Source organism: Neomonachus schauinslandi, chromosome 9 (genome assembly GCF_002201575.2).
Source record: "Neomonachus schauinslandi chromosome 9, ASM220157v2, whole genome shotgun sequence".
Lineage (NCBI taxonomy): Eukaryota > Metazoa > Chordata > Mammalia > Carnivora > Phocidae > Neomonachus > Neomonachus schauinslandi.
In genome coordinates, this window is record NC_058411.1 from 113117871 (window position 1) to 113132744 (window position 14874).

Here is a 14874-nt window from a genome sequence, read left to right on the forward strand (position 1 = left end):
AGACGCACTTCTTGTTCAAGTTTTTGCTGATTTGGGTTTCTGTTAAGCGTACAGCCAAGGCCCATCTTAACTAAGTTGGCTCAATAAATAATTCTCGGCACTCATGTAACCAAGTCTTTGTGTCCTCCAAAGCATGGTCAGTTCTGTTCCCTAAAGCTTTCTAACAACAGTGTAAGAGAGCTGTGAGGCATGTGTTCTGTCAGAAGAGGAAACTGGAGCTGGAGCAAAGCAAGTCTCGCCCAGCGCAACACCACTGGCTACTTGGAGAGCAGCAGGCTTTGAAAGCCAGGTTCTCTCTCGCCCCTAGGATTTTAAAAGCATGGTGGAAATAGGTGAGAGATCTCCTTTAAAAATTATTTTGATTGGGGCCTCCTGGGTGGCTCAGTCATTAAGCAACTGCTTTTGGCTCAGGTCACGATCCCAGGGTCCTGGGATAGAGCCCCGCATCGGGCTCCCTGCTCAGTGGGGAGTCTGCTTCTGCCTCTCCCACTCCCCCTGCTTGTGTTTCCTCTCTCGCTGTGTCTCCCTCTGTCAAATAAATAAATATTAAAAAAAAAGATTCTGATTGGTTAAGTAGTGGTTATTTTTAAAAGCAAGCATCTAAGGACAACTAATCTCTTCTGTCAAAAGGAAGAACATCAGACTTCTTCCATGTTGCCTCCAGAATACCACTGCTACATTAAAATGAATTACAGCTCACTGTTGTTATACCATACATTAAAAGAGTTGAACTCTCAAACAGGCTAAGACACATTTTGAATAAGCAATTAGTAAAATGAATGTGTTAATGTTTTAAAAGCATAACAGTCTTGATGATTAATGTGGAGTTGACAAAGTCTTTAAGATGAAAAGGCAGAGGTAGGACTTTTTTTCATTACAATGCAGGGAAAATTGAATGAGGTGGATTCAACATAGAAAAGTTTTAATGAGGCAAGTGTCAAGCAAGCATATCAACTTCTTCAAAAACAAAGAAAATCTAAAAGTTTAATTACAAAAACACTTGTACAGAAAACTTGGCATTTCAACAGTTCCAAACACATGTACACAATTTTTTCCCTAAAATTTAATGTTGTCAGAAATAAAACACTTTGTCTTACTTTCCTCAGCTGCTCCTTGTGTTTTAATGAAAGAAAAAAAGAGATCTGTAACACTGAATAGGCAACAAGTTATTTCTTGAGAAGAACCTGTAAGTGTGCAGGAATATCTACAGGTTTATTGGGAAACATGAATCAGGTGCCACGTCAGCCTGTAACCTCACTTACCACCTCCTGGTTGAGTGACGCAGACCTGCTTTACAGAATCTGACGGTTTTGTGGCAGCTGAATCCCAGCCACCAGAGTCAGGTGTGTAGTTACTGGGAGAGGCAGTATTTCAAAAGCAGGCTGCATGTTTTGTGAAAATGGTTTCAGAGTGTAGGCTCTTGCAAGATCTGGGGCATTCCTGAATATGTAAATGTTTCAAGTCAATGTCAGATGTCCTAGCTAGAGTCTGGAGAATGATAATCTTCGGACCAAGTTACAGCCGTTCCTGCTCAACAGTGCTGCTAACAAAGGGGCACAAAACTGACACAAAGGAGAAACAGAAATATCAGGAGGAAAGAAAAAGGAGACCAAGTGTCTGGCAGAAGGCAGATACAAACTTCCAGAACTGGCTTGGCTGTCCTTCTGCCACACACAGGGTGTTCTAGCTTGGACCGAGCAGGCAAGGAGGCTGAGGGAAGCGCCAGGAACAGCAGGTTAGGGCAGGAAAACAGGAAAATACAGAACAAAGCAGGCTAGGCTTATGGTGACAGATAATGATGGGCTCTTATTCTAAGAAGTTGCCAAGCAGTGGTGTGTGGGCTTCAGTGCATGGAAATTTGACGTGTGCTCACATAACATTTTTTAAAAAGGTTGTTTTTGTTGTTATTTTATTTCCTTTGGGCTAATAAAGAAATCAGGTAAGGAGATGCTGAGAAGACAGGATGGTGCAGCAACACGACAGGGGGTTTCTGGCTTGTACCCTGGCTCATGAGCAGATTGTGAGGGGGACACACTTCCACCTGCTTCAGTGGCGTGGTGCCTAGACAATGGGCTCAGCATGCCCCACTTTGGTTCCAAAGATCTCAGCTGCAACTGTCAGCCTTGTGCTCTAGAGCATCAAAACAAAACACAACAAAACCCTGAGGTGAGAATCAGAAACCTCTCTTCCCTTTTGGTGTTAAAAGAAAAAAAAAATCACTTCCTAAGAGGGGAAAAGGAAGGGAAGCCTGTCCTTTTGCCGTCGATTTGCAGTTGTGGCCGCAGAGAGAAGACGAATTCCTCTGTGCCCTTGCTTGTCAGCTCAAGAGACGCTTTTGAACAGTTCCACCTGTCCCTATCCTTGCATCAGTATACCTAAAGCAGACAGGGATTCCCTCAGTTCTCACTCATGATAAACTTTGGGGTTCTTTTTTTTTTTCAATGCCAAACGAGAAACTACTTTTCCCGTTCTCTCCTGTTTGCCAATGACCTTTTCCTTAGCAAAAATGCTCCACAAGACATCGCCAACAGATGGGAACAGAGAGCCTTGCTGGGGCTGGGACACGGTGTCTGTGCAGGAGCAATGCTTAGGAAACAGCAGGCAGTAGCAAGGAGGAAGGAAAGAGCATTCTTCGTCAGGGCAGCAATCACAAAGCCTCGGTGAGGGCTGGCACCCACTGAGCACCGTGTGGGGTCGGAAACACAGCCTCGCTCCACAGGGCACTGTCGACAAGAAGCTCCTTTCTTTGGAGTCACAGCAGGACAGTGATGGGAGAAGCCTGGGCCTGTCCAATGAGAGAGGCTCTCCTTCAGAGCCCTGCTGAGCAACAGACCCCAAAGGTCAGAAAATAGAGATGTTGAACTTGGAGGGGCTGAAGGAAATAAAAACTCACCCCCAAAGGTATTAAAAAAAAAGTGACAGCTAGGTAAGAAAGCCAGAACCACTGGGAAAAGGGTCCTGTGTGAAGTGGAGCAATGAGAAGGCTTCCCTTCTGCTGCAGGAGCGGTCAGGGTCAGGGCAGCTGGTGGGCAGAATCTATGCAGACCCACTTTATCAGAAAGAAATGCAGATGACAGGAAACCGAAGACCCGGGAGAGTGGCTGTACGCTTTCAAAGCTGCACAAGGACGGTTCCACAGGAAGTGCATATCCACGTTCCTCTAGCTGCTCTCTCATATGCTTCCTGGGGTGAAGGCATTGAATTCCTAACTGACAGTGCTTTCCCAAGCACAGCAATTTGTACCCCCTCTCTGCCTCCACTCAGTTCAAATTTCCATGGATGGCTTCTCATTCCTCACAAGTAAAACCACTTACAGAACATCATGGAGCTCTAAGACCTGTAGGATTGGGAGGGAGAAAAACAATGAAGATACCAAAAAGGTAAGCACTGATCAGAAATGTTAGGGCTCTCTCTGTTCTATTTCTGGTAGGGTTGAGGTGAGGAGCAGGGTGTGCGTAAACAAAAGAGCTCATAAAGCTGCAAGCAGACAAGCTCACTGAGATGTTTTAGATAACATTTCAATGAAACATGGCCCAGCTCCAGTTCAGCAACAATGGGGAGGGTAGGAAAATCGTCAGCCCAACACAGAAAAGCAACTATCAGGGCCAAATCTGATGATAGAAAATTAGTACTCCATTTTAGTCCAAAGAATGTATAATCAATCAAAACCAATTTTCTTCAAGCATAAATCTAAAAATCTTGGCATGTATATAGAAATGTATTGTGTGCACAGGATCAATATATTTTCTTACATTGCTAAAAAAGTAATTGCATAAGAAAAGGTTTTTTTTTTTTTTCAATTCCTCAAAGAGCCGAATATTTTTCATTTGGTTAAACTGAAATCAAGTAACATGGATTTTGACAGTTTATGTGACATGGTCACCTCTCAATGTGAAATTGCCCCCACGGTTTCCTCCCAGCCCTACTTTTTTCCTAAGCACCAGTTAGTCACAGAGAAAGGTGGCAGCTGGGGCAAGTCTTTCACTGTACGTCCATAAAAATGATTTTTTTTTTTTTTTTAAAGATTTTATTTATTTATTTGAGACAGAATGAGAGAGAGAGAGAGCTCATGAGAGGGGGGAGGGTCAGAGGGAGAAGGAGGCTCCCCAACGAGCAGGGAGCCCGATGCGGGACTCGATCCCGGGACTCCAGGATCATGACCTGAGCCGAAGGCAGTCGCTTAACCGACTGAGCCACCCAGGCACCCCATAAAAATGATTTTTAAATGGGCCAACCAAAATTTTGTAACATTATAATTATTGCATTGTAAGTTCTTCTATTTGCTTCCTATTTATCTTAATGCTCACATTCCAAGGTTTTTTTAGTGCTTTCCCCTTACACCTGCCCCAACTCCTTATAGCAATGTTTTAGAAACCCCACCGAACCAGATTTTAGGTATACGCGTTCTAGTCTTGGATTCTGCACTCATCTACTTAGATATTCAGGCAAGAAATTTCACCTCTCTGGGACCCAGTTTCTTCCTATGTAAAATGTTGGGATTTCTAAAGGTCCCTTCCAGCTCTAATATGTTCCTAAAACTGTAGGACACTGGCTTCCCTTCACTCACTGGCTCCTGACAGTGGATGAAACCTTTGCCAAGCTCACATCAGAGTAATTAATTGCACCACGAATGCTGGGGACATCAGGCCTATCTGTCTGTACATATTTGTATAATGAGGCCAAGCTAGTATTAATCACAGTCTTAATAATTGTTTCATTCGACAGTTTCGAGGGGTGTGGGGAACTATCTACTCTTAGTTATGTTTGCGTGACTAGATTGTAAGAATCTGTAGTAATAAAAATGGTTCACATTTCAGGTATTGCTTTTTTCAAGAGCAGAATATAGGTTCAAATCAAGGATAATGGTAACATTCTAGGCTTTCAACGACACCTCTGAAAGCCGATACTACAGTTTATATCCTGAGATAGGCATAGCTTTAGGAGAGTCTTACTGGCAAAATGCTCAAAATAGAAAACCACTTTTGACTCAAAACTTGCAATAACTGCCCTATACCTACGTGAGGAGACACCATGTTATCAATTACTGTGTTCTTTCCCAATCTTCCACAGTTTCTCCGGGCTCTCTCTTTTCAAGCCTACAACAGTGCTAATTGAAAACACCGTGTGAAAATGAGAAGGATGATGAGACTCTGAAAATCCCAGGCCTAGATTTACAAGCTGTTCCCTTCATAAACAGCAGCGGTAATGCCATTCTTTATCCTGTAGGGAGTCCAGCCATCTCTTAGAAGTGCAGTCTGTTCCATCTGGCTACCCGCTAGAAGGATGGTAATCCTTCCCCCATCAGAACACAGCTGAGGCTAAAGTATAATCAATTGTCTTGCAGGGTTACCATCCAATGGCATGGCCGAGGAGAGACTACTGCTTTTGTCTCTGCTAGCAGATGTTGCCTCATTAGACAAAGAACCATGAGTTTTATTTATTCTTATACATTTTGCTCAAGGTCCAAACCATGCTAGAGTATGAATATGTATATGAGTGTGCTCATGTACCTGCGGGACAAATAAATAAAGATTCAAACCCATGACTGGCCATTGTAAGGAGCATATCCTGCTGTCCATTTTTGTTTTCCTACCCATATATGGCCACCTCACCATATGGTCCTAGGATTTCCACAGTTTATACGTCTGTAGGCATTGACCTGCAGACCAAAGGGATGTCAATTCTGTGGGATGGCATACTACAGGGCACCCCAGCTCTAGGAATTTAAGTGAACACATACGAGTTCTATTTAAGAAATGACACCTGATGACTCACCATTAGTAGCCAAAAAGTTTATATGGGCAGAGACTTTCTGGAAATGTACATTTTTTCTTTTCTAAGAGGACATAACACATACTACTAGTCATTTGTTGAATATATTTTAGAAGACTTATTTTCTCTCTCCTCTCTTTTTTGCTTACTGAGTTTATTTTTTAAATCGATTTAAAGTCTTTTTAGTTTTTATTTTATTTATCTCTGGACCCAATGTGGGGCTGGAACTCATGACCCCAAGATCAAGAGTTGTGCGCTCTTCTGACTGAGCCAGCCAGGTGCCCCCTTTCCCCCTTTTTTTAAAGTCTAAATCTCTTTAAACAGGGCAATAGCTGTTTCACTGTAAGGATACTCCACAGTGACACTGAACATACAATAGTTACTCTGATATTGAGTGCTGAATGAAAAGCTTCTTACTTACGTAGGTTTATACACATGCGATGTCTCAGTGACTGCTATTGTAAGTTATCATCAGTATTTTCCAGGGAAAAGGAAGCTTAATAATTAAGTGATAGTTATTTTGTTCTAAGTGCTGTTTTGGGGGTGATTTCCTCTAAGCTTCTCATTCACTCTTCAAAACCCTTTGGGAAACTAACACCGGAGAATACAGCTAATAGCTAACAAAACTGGAATGGAGGTTCAACCACAAAAAAGTCATGCTCTTTCCATTAAACCATGCTGAGGCATGCATGAGAAAGAACTCTTTCCTAACATTATTTACTACATTTAGTAACCATGTAACAGTAATTTTAATCAAGTCTCCAACTCATTTATTTGATGTAATGCCAGGGTTTTTGTAGCATTGAGAAAGTCTACTGCCTTCTTATTTTTGATGACGTGTTGGCACATACATATTGCATCAGTGAGCACTCACCATTCCCTAACGATCAAGCCTGTTCACAACTTCTCGAACTGTAGCTATGAAGTTTTCATTGTCTTGGGGATTAGCTAAAATAATACTGTGCAGTCTGTTCATATATGAGTCAATGGTGTCCACTGTAGGTGTTTCTCCACTTCCTGAAGTGAGATAAGGAGAGAAAGTAAGAAAATCCTCCCTATTCAGTTCAAGCATAGGGCACAAGCATGCCACACTTGGTCTGCTCCACAGATAAGATTTTCATTTCAGAGGAGAGACTTTGAGACCTCAAAGCAATGAAATTAATCCACATATCCTGAATAAAAAGACGGGCTGTGTAATTGTTCTACAGTATATACGAGTAGCTGCATATAACAAAAAGTTACAGACTCTCCCTGCTTTCTGCTGTGATTATCCTTCACAGGAAAGAGGATATAAAAAATACTAGCGTTTGTTTTCCTCTTCCTTCCCATTAAATGACAAAATTACAAAGCGAGCAAACATATATAAGAAAAATGCTCTACTCAGGACTTATTACTCAGTTTCCATTATTCTGAATATCAAATTAAACTTAATAGAAAGGAAAATAAATTACACTAAAATATAACTGAAGAAAATTTTAAATGACCAGAGAGCCTGAAATTTTGGATGACGGTAGCCAATACTGAGATACTATGACAAGACCCACAGAAACCTCTGAGGGAAGAAAACCCTATTTTATTGATTTTCCTCTTGGTGGGGAGCCTTCAGCCTCACCCCACTAATACCAACACAAGACAGCACCCGCTCCCTTCCCCACCACCGAAATGCTCAGGTAAGGGTGACATTACCAGGCAAGGGCATGCTGGCAAAGCTGCTGGTCAGCACCTGCCGCAGGGTCTCCAGGTGCTGCTGTAAGACGGTGTTGCGGCTCCGCTCCTGGATCACATCCACCTCCAGCTTCTCCACTGCTGTGCGCATGCTCTCCACGTGCTTTTGCAGGGCTGCATTCCTCTCCTCAAACTCCATGTTGGATTTCCGAAGCTGGCGGAGCTCTGCCTCCCGAGCTGAGGACACACCCCCCCGCACAGAACACATGTAGCACTAGGAGTCTCCGAGGATTCCCAGAGACTCTTACGAGGAAGTTCTGCTTAGCTGTCTCTAATTAGCTACCCTACCTCATCTCCCTATTCTCATTATAGCCTTCCAGATAGCAATATCAGCAATAAAATGCCTGCTTCCCCAGAGCTATTTTAATTCTTAAAGCTGGTCATATTCCTACTTAAGACTGCAAAGAACAGTTGCAATTCTCGGTATTTCTGTTTATTTTGTTTTTTTAAAACTGTGCAATGAGAAGGCTGAGGGGCTTCACAGGGGGATCCTGGGAGACTGTGCAAGCACAGCTGTGGGTCTCCATCTTTACTGCAATGGGGTCAGCTTTGCTTTTACTTATTTTATATTCTGGATGCCCGTGTAAGCTTTTGTTTATACAAAGGGTTTCAGGCTAAGAGTCGGAAAGCAACTGAATTAGTGATGCACATTTATTTCCCTTGATCCAGAGACTAAAGTAGCTTTGACAAAACTGGCCTAGCTTTCCTTCACTGGTTTTTGAGTAGCTACCCTCACTGCAGAGTGAAATGGAAACAGTTTTCTCCTTCCAGACCAGTCCTAGGGTCATGAATATCAATACTGCTGCTTTTGAGCAATGAATCCCTCCTGAGAATGAAACCCCCTGTCACAAACCTGAGGAACACAAAATGATACTTTGGTAATTACCTTTGCTGTGGTTCAGGAATTCCTCTGTAAATATAGGAATGTCAAAAACAGACCGTTCCTTTACCTCTGTTTCTTTCTGTGAATTGAGAGTAACAAGACTGTTAATTCTTTTTTCCTTTTTAAAGATTTTATTTATTTATTTAAGAGAGGGAGGGAGAGGCAGCACAGAGGGAGAGGGAGAAGCAGACGCCCGGCTGAGCAGGGAGCCCGATGCAGGAACTCGATCCCAGGACCCTGAGATCATGACCTGACTGGAAGGTAGACGCTTAACTGACTGAACCACCCAGGCACCCGGTTAATTCTTTCCCCCCCCTTTTCTCTTTTATTGAAGTAGAGTTGACACACAATGTTACATTGGTATCAGGTGTACAATGTAGTGATTCTACAAGTCTATACATTATGCTGTGCTCACCAAAGGGTAGCTATCACCCGTCATCACACAATGCTATTACAATACCACAAACTATATTCCCTAGGTTGTACCTTCTATCCCTGTGACCTATTCATTCCATAACTGGAAGATTGTACCTCTCACTCCCCTTCACCCACTTTGCCTATCCCTCTGCCCCCATCCCTCTTGTAACCACCAGTTTATTCTCTGTATTTAGGGGTCTGTTTCTGCTTTTTGTCTATTCTTTTTTTTTTTAAGACTCCTCGTGTAAGTGAGATCATATGGTATTTGTCTTTCTCTAACTTATTTTACTTAGCATAATACCCTCTAGGTCCATATGTGTTGTCACATATAGCAAAATTTCATTATTTTTTATGGCTAAGTAATATTCCACTGGATGTATGTATATATAGGTGTGTGTGTGTGTGTGTGTATCTTCTTTATCCATTCATCTACTGACGAACAGTTGGGTTGCTTCCATATCTTGGCTATTGTAAATAATGCTGCAATAAACATAGGGGTGCATATATCTTTTCAAATTAGTGTTTTCACAAAACTGTGAATTTTTGTTTTTAAGTAATCTCTAAGCCCAATGTGGGGCTCAAACTCATGACCCTAAGATCAAGAGTCTCATGCTTCATCGACTGAGCTAGGCAGGTGCCCTACAAAACAGTTAACTTTTTTTTTTTAAGATTTATTTACTTATTTGACAGAGAGAGAGAGAGAGAGAGAGCACACAAGCAGGGGAAGCAGGAGAGGGAGAGGGAGAAGCAGGTTCCTTGCGGAGCAGGGGAGGTTAATCCCAGGACCCTGGGATCATGACCTGAGCCGAAGGCAGAGACGCTTAATCGATTGAGCCACCCGGCGCCCCCAAAACAGTTAATTCTTAAACAGAAGCTAAATTAAATAGGTAAGGCCTGAAGGCCATGTCTTCCTTACAGAAACAGTAGGGTGAGCAGGAATCAGTTCAGGTGGAGGTGTGAGGGAAATGTTCATCTTTTCATTGGAATCAGCCTTTCACAGAGCTCAAGCAGGTTAAGTATTCAGTTTTCTCAGGTGTACAACTGCTGTGTAATGAGAAACCTTAAAACAAACCTACATAGGGGTGCCTGGGTGGCTCAGTCAGTTGAGCATTCAGCTCTTGACTTCTGCTCAGGTCATGATCTCAGGGTCCTGAGATTGAACCCCGAGTTGGGCTCGGCGCTCAGTGCAGAGTCTGCTTGTCCCTCTTCCTCTGCTTATCCCCCCCGCTCTTGCGCTCTTTTTCTCTCTCTTTCATAGATAGATAAAAATCTGAAAAAAAATAAAAAACCTACATAAATTTCCCTAATGGAGAATTTGGAAGCCATTTCTTAACTCTGTGCTTTGAACAGTCAACAGTATACAGCTGTGCAAGTGGTTGAGGCAGGAATAGATAAAGGGAATTTCTAGGTGTTTTTTCAGTTGCTTCTGTTATGCATGTAAAATGCTTTGAGATAGGGCTGTCCATTCTAAGTTTGCAGAATGGACAATAAGAACTCTGCCAACCATGAGCAATAATAATGGCATTCTATCGGCACTACCACTTTACTTATTTAGGGGGCAGCCTATATAATTGGGGATCTTTTAGATTTTCTTCAAACAGGGAAAAACAAAACAAAACAAAATCAAGAAGTCAGAAATAAGTAGGCTCTAAATGTGAAAAGTGAGGGATTATGTGAGATAGAAAATAACAAAGCCTAAAATTAATTCGCCAATTTGGTGAATTTAAAATAAAATTAAAAAAATAAGGCCTCACAAAATTACTGCAAAATATATCCCACAATGACCCTTAAGAATAAAGTCAATTTCAAGATGCTTTGGCTGCCATTTCTACAGTGAATTTGACGTTGAAAGCATTAGGAATATAAATCATAAGTGTACTGGCACAGTGTTTAAAATCTTGCATAATATAAGATGGTAAAGACAACAGTGGAAAAATGAGTACTGAAGAAATTGTTAGTGAAATCTGAAGATTCCAAAACCTTTATAAAATAAAGAACAGTAAAAAAAAAACAAAAACAACAAAAAAAACTAAAGGCATTGCTTTAAAAATATGTTTAAAGCCAGAGATAGAATATATCTTTCCTACTCTTGCCACCACTAGTCTCTTATCTTTGAACACAAATATGATCTGGTGCCCAGTAGAAAACTAAGCAGTTAAGAGTCTATGAGGGGATTCTGACGGCCAAGCTCCTATTTTCATATTGGCGTCTGCCTTGTCAGGGGGCTGGGCTGTGTGAAGAGCCTGCCAACAGCAGCTGATCAAGAGAGCCATCTAAGATGTTAAGTCTCAAAAACAGTGTATTTACCTGAAGAAATTTTCTTAGCACTTAATTTTTATCTTTTTACTCTTAAAGAAGGCAAGCAAAGTTTCCCAGAGCAATTTAAAAATAAACAATAAAATTATCAGTCAAAACCCCAATTTCAACACGTAAAGCTCTACCTTGGGCCAGTTCCTAGTGGTTTCAAAGAGAACCAAAGTATGGGCCAGGAAAGTTGGTGCCAAAAGGGATCCTAGACATATTTCACGGTGGCTTTCTCTCGATTCTGTAGGCTTACATACGCTTTAACCCTGCTACTGGGTTGCTAGAGGAAAACAGAAAACTTACGACGTACAATTTCAACACAAACAAAGTATAATAAATGTAAGGCCACAAATGACTTCATATAGTCTTCTGACTTTATCGTCCTACCTTTGTCAGTCTCCTACTTAACTGCACAGGCTCATATGAGATCAGTCACCTAGTCCCAGGTCTGAATATCTGCCCCTGAGATGGGGAGGGAGCGATGCTTGGCTCCCATTACCATGGTACCAAGAGCCCTCTCCATGTCCCCTGACTCTCCTCAGACTGGTAATTCTCTTCTTCTCTTTGCCAGAGTGGCCCAAACCAAGCTAACTACATAAGCATAGAGAACAGCACCTTGTAGGTGCATTAACACACTGCCCCTTGGTACAAATTCTTAGAGTGCAAAATAATAAACATGAAAGCAATGAAATGAAACGGTTCAGTCTCTGAAAGGCAACAGAAATTCTACTTAATGGAAGAGTGGTAATAGAAACCATCAGCACTCTCCCATTGCTGAGTACATTACTCGGCATGGAGAGGATCCTCCTGGGGGCTCGGATATACTTAAGCCGTTCCAAGGATTGCTCAAGGGATTAAAATCATAAGGATTTCATTACCTCTTCATTGAAAGGGTCTAATTTGTTCAGGCTGAGTGTCATTTTCTCATTTCTCATAAATTAAAGGAGAAACAGAATTATTGTTTCTATCTTGGTCCTCACTTGGGATGTAGGCCCTTTCTTGAGAGTAACACTAGTTGACTCCTGTGTCTAGAGGGCTGGCTTTTGATCTGAGAGGAGCAAAAATGCTCTTCACTTTGGCTTTTCATTCTATATATTGAGTGGAGGGTAAGAGAACAGAGGCTCTTTTGAACTGAACCTATTTTGCTGTGATCTAGAATTTCATAGAACGTGACAGGCTTCTCTCAAGTGCCCTTACTTTAGGGAACACTCTCAATACTGTGTAGCAGGCTGAGTGCCCCACTGCTGCACCCCACACCCCAGTGGCTCTCAGGTCAGCATTTCCTTAGCTCTGGCATGCACTTGCCAGCACCTGCCGGGGTAGCAGTCTTAGGAATCCAAGTTCCAGTTAGGAATGTCATTGGTTTCTTTTCTGTATACAAATGAAATAATTTGTCTTAACTGGCAACAAATTTGGGGACATCCCCAGCAAGCAGGCCCATTTTCACTTTCAACACCAATTTGTTCCATGTAGCATGGCATGTGCGGCCAAGAATGCCAGACGAGGATACAGAGGCCTGCATTTCACTCACACTTCTGCCTCTAATTCAGTAAGTGATTGCGGAAGTTCTTTCCTGTCTTGGGCAAATCACTTTTCTCACCCGTAAAATGGGGCGGGGGGAAGTGGGGGTTGGTCAGTTCAGAGAATTTCTGACGTTCTTAGTATTTTTGAAGTGAGCTGGAAGACTATTCTACGCTTGTCATTTTACTCCTAATAGGATAAGTAAAGGGAAATAAGCATGTATTTAGAATCTATGATGTTTTAGGCACTTTGCAAGATACTTGCTCTTTTATTAACTTACTCATAACTCTGCCCAAGCCATTTCACCAACCTCAAGGTGTCCCCCACAAAAGCTGGGGCATCTTTAAGGTCTGATTCAGTTCTTCCTTTTCATGGGCTTCCCTGTGGCTGCTTTTCACTCATAGCCCTTTCTTATTTTTCTGAACCATTATGCTAAGAAATTATATGTAAGGAAATCACTGTGTAACTGTGTTAAAAAACTCCAACTAGTTCTTTTTTAATTGCAATTGTTTCAAAATTACCTACTTTAGGAAAGATAGTAGTCAACAAAAAATAAAAACTGGTAAAGTGAGGGACATTAATTGGGTCAATAACCTTGATAAGAGAGCTTTATCCTGATGTGGGCATAGCAACAGATTTACAGAGCCTACTGTATACACATTTGAGAAACTACTGTTGGCTCTCCATCTACTCTCTCCTTGTTTTCCTTTGATTTAACATGTATCTAATCCTAAGACAGGGAAATCACACGGAGACTGATTCCTTTTCATAAATCACAGAAATCCATACCATGCTAAAATCATGTAAATAAAAATAAGAAGCTTCATTTAATAAATAAAAAGCCTCATTTAATAAAAAGCTTCATTTCTCAAATCATCAGCAGCAGCTTCTGTGACTGAGTAAATCTACTAAGTCTTTCCTGACTAAAACTATCAACCTTACTGAAGACAAAATGCCACATGTAATTTGGCCAGCAAAATTCATAGTGATGAAAGGAGTTGTAGACTAGAAAATGTGAGATCTAATGTTTTAGATTATTGTCCAAATTCTCTTTTGTAACCATTAAGGATAGAGAAGTTATAAAGGATGCTTAATAAGGGAAAAAAAGAATATGGAAATCTCATGATATTGGTAGGTGGGCACAGACAAATAAAAGGAGAACTAAGTAATTATACAAGTATCTGACAATATGGAAAGCTTGCAACACTATTTGATTAGGATTTTATATATAAAGTATACAGTTTCTCAAGTAAAAAAAAAAAATCATAGTATTTCACCCTAATTAGAGCACAGAGATGTCATATATCTACATTTACATAGGATTTATTTGAAGAATAAAATGCTTTTATTGTGCTTCTTACTTTCTAATTCATGGATTGTAATCAATCTATTTAACTTGTGAATCTAAATGTTTTCTCTATGTTTTCAAGGTCACCAATGCTAAATTACGTATGAGAAAACTATAGACCAAAGATAAATAAGTTATTATTTTGAAGAAATTATTTTTTTGAAGAAATTATTTCTTTAAAAAACTAAATGCACACAAGAGTACAGCAGAAAATTCTTTTTTGTAAATTTCCACTGATATTTCAGCGAATGGGTTTTATGTAAAAATAAGTATTTATGGAAGACCTCCTAATGCAAGTGCATCATGCTAGGTGGTATGGGGCAGTACAAGATGGAAATTAGATCATGCTTTCTTCAAAAAGATTACAATCCAAGAGTGTGAATAATAGAAGCACCTGAATAACCTCAACATCTTAGCTAGATTAGCTAATTACGTATGGGAAATATAGAGAGCTGTGAGGGTTAAAGGAAGTTGGAGGACACAGGAAAAGCTTGAAGGAGGAAATGGAACTTGAAACAGGGCTTGATGGATGGCTAGAATTTTGTGAGGCAGAATAGGATGATGGGGGAGGGGTAGTGGATAAAATGAGTGAGAGAGAGAAGTATTTTTGTGAAAGAAGGAATATGAATGCAGGCATGAGCCAGAAACGGATGGGAACAGTGGAAGACAGTGAGCAGTAAAGGTTTTTTTTGGTTTGTTTTGTTTTTTTAAGGATTTTATTTATTCATTTGAGAGAGAGACACACACACACAGAGCACAAGCAGAGGGAGAGGCAGAGGGAGAGGGAGAAGCAGCCTCCCTGGTTAGCAGGGAGCCTGATGTGGGGCTCGATCCCAGGACCCTGAGATCATTACCTGAGTGGAAGGCAGACGTTTAACCATCTCAGCCACCCAGGTGCCTGAGC

General features: G+C 41.2%; 1 protein-coding gene across 2 annotated transcripts in view; it reads right to left on the reverse strand.

Annotated features, from left to right (window-relative positions):
* Window positions 1-6454: 6454 nt before the first annotated feature.
* Window positions 6455-14874, reverse strand: part of HMG20A (high mobility group 20A) — a 72020-nt gene continuing 63600 nt past the window's right edge. For both annotated transcript variants that reach the window (XM_021693735.1, XM_044917736.1), the window contains exons 7-9: window positions 8384-8459; window positions 7459-7674; window positions 6455-6789 (exon numbers count right to left, since the gene is read on the reverse strand). In XM_021693735.1, coding sequence (XP_021549410.1) covers window positions 6653-6789; window positions 7459-7674; window positions 8384-8459 — 429 coding nt within the window. In that variant the 3' untranslated portion in view covers window positions 6455-6652. The remainder of the gene's footprint in view (window positions 6790-7458; window positions 7675-8383; window positions 8460-14874) is intronic.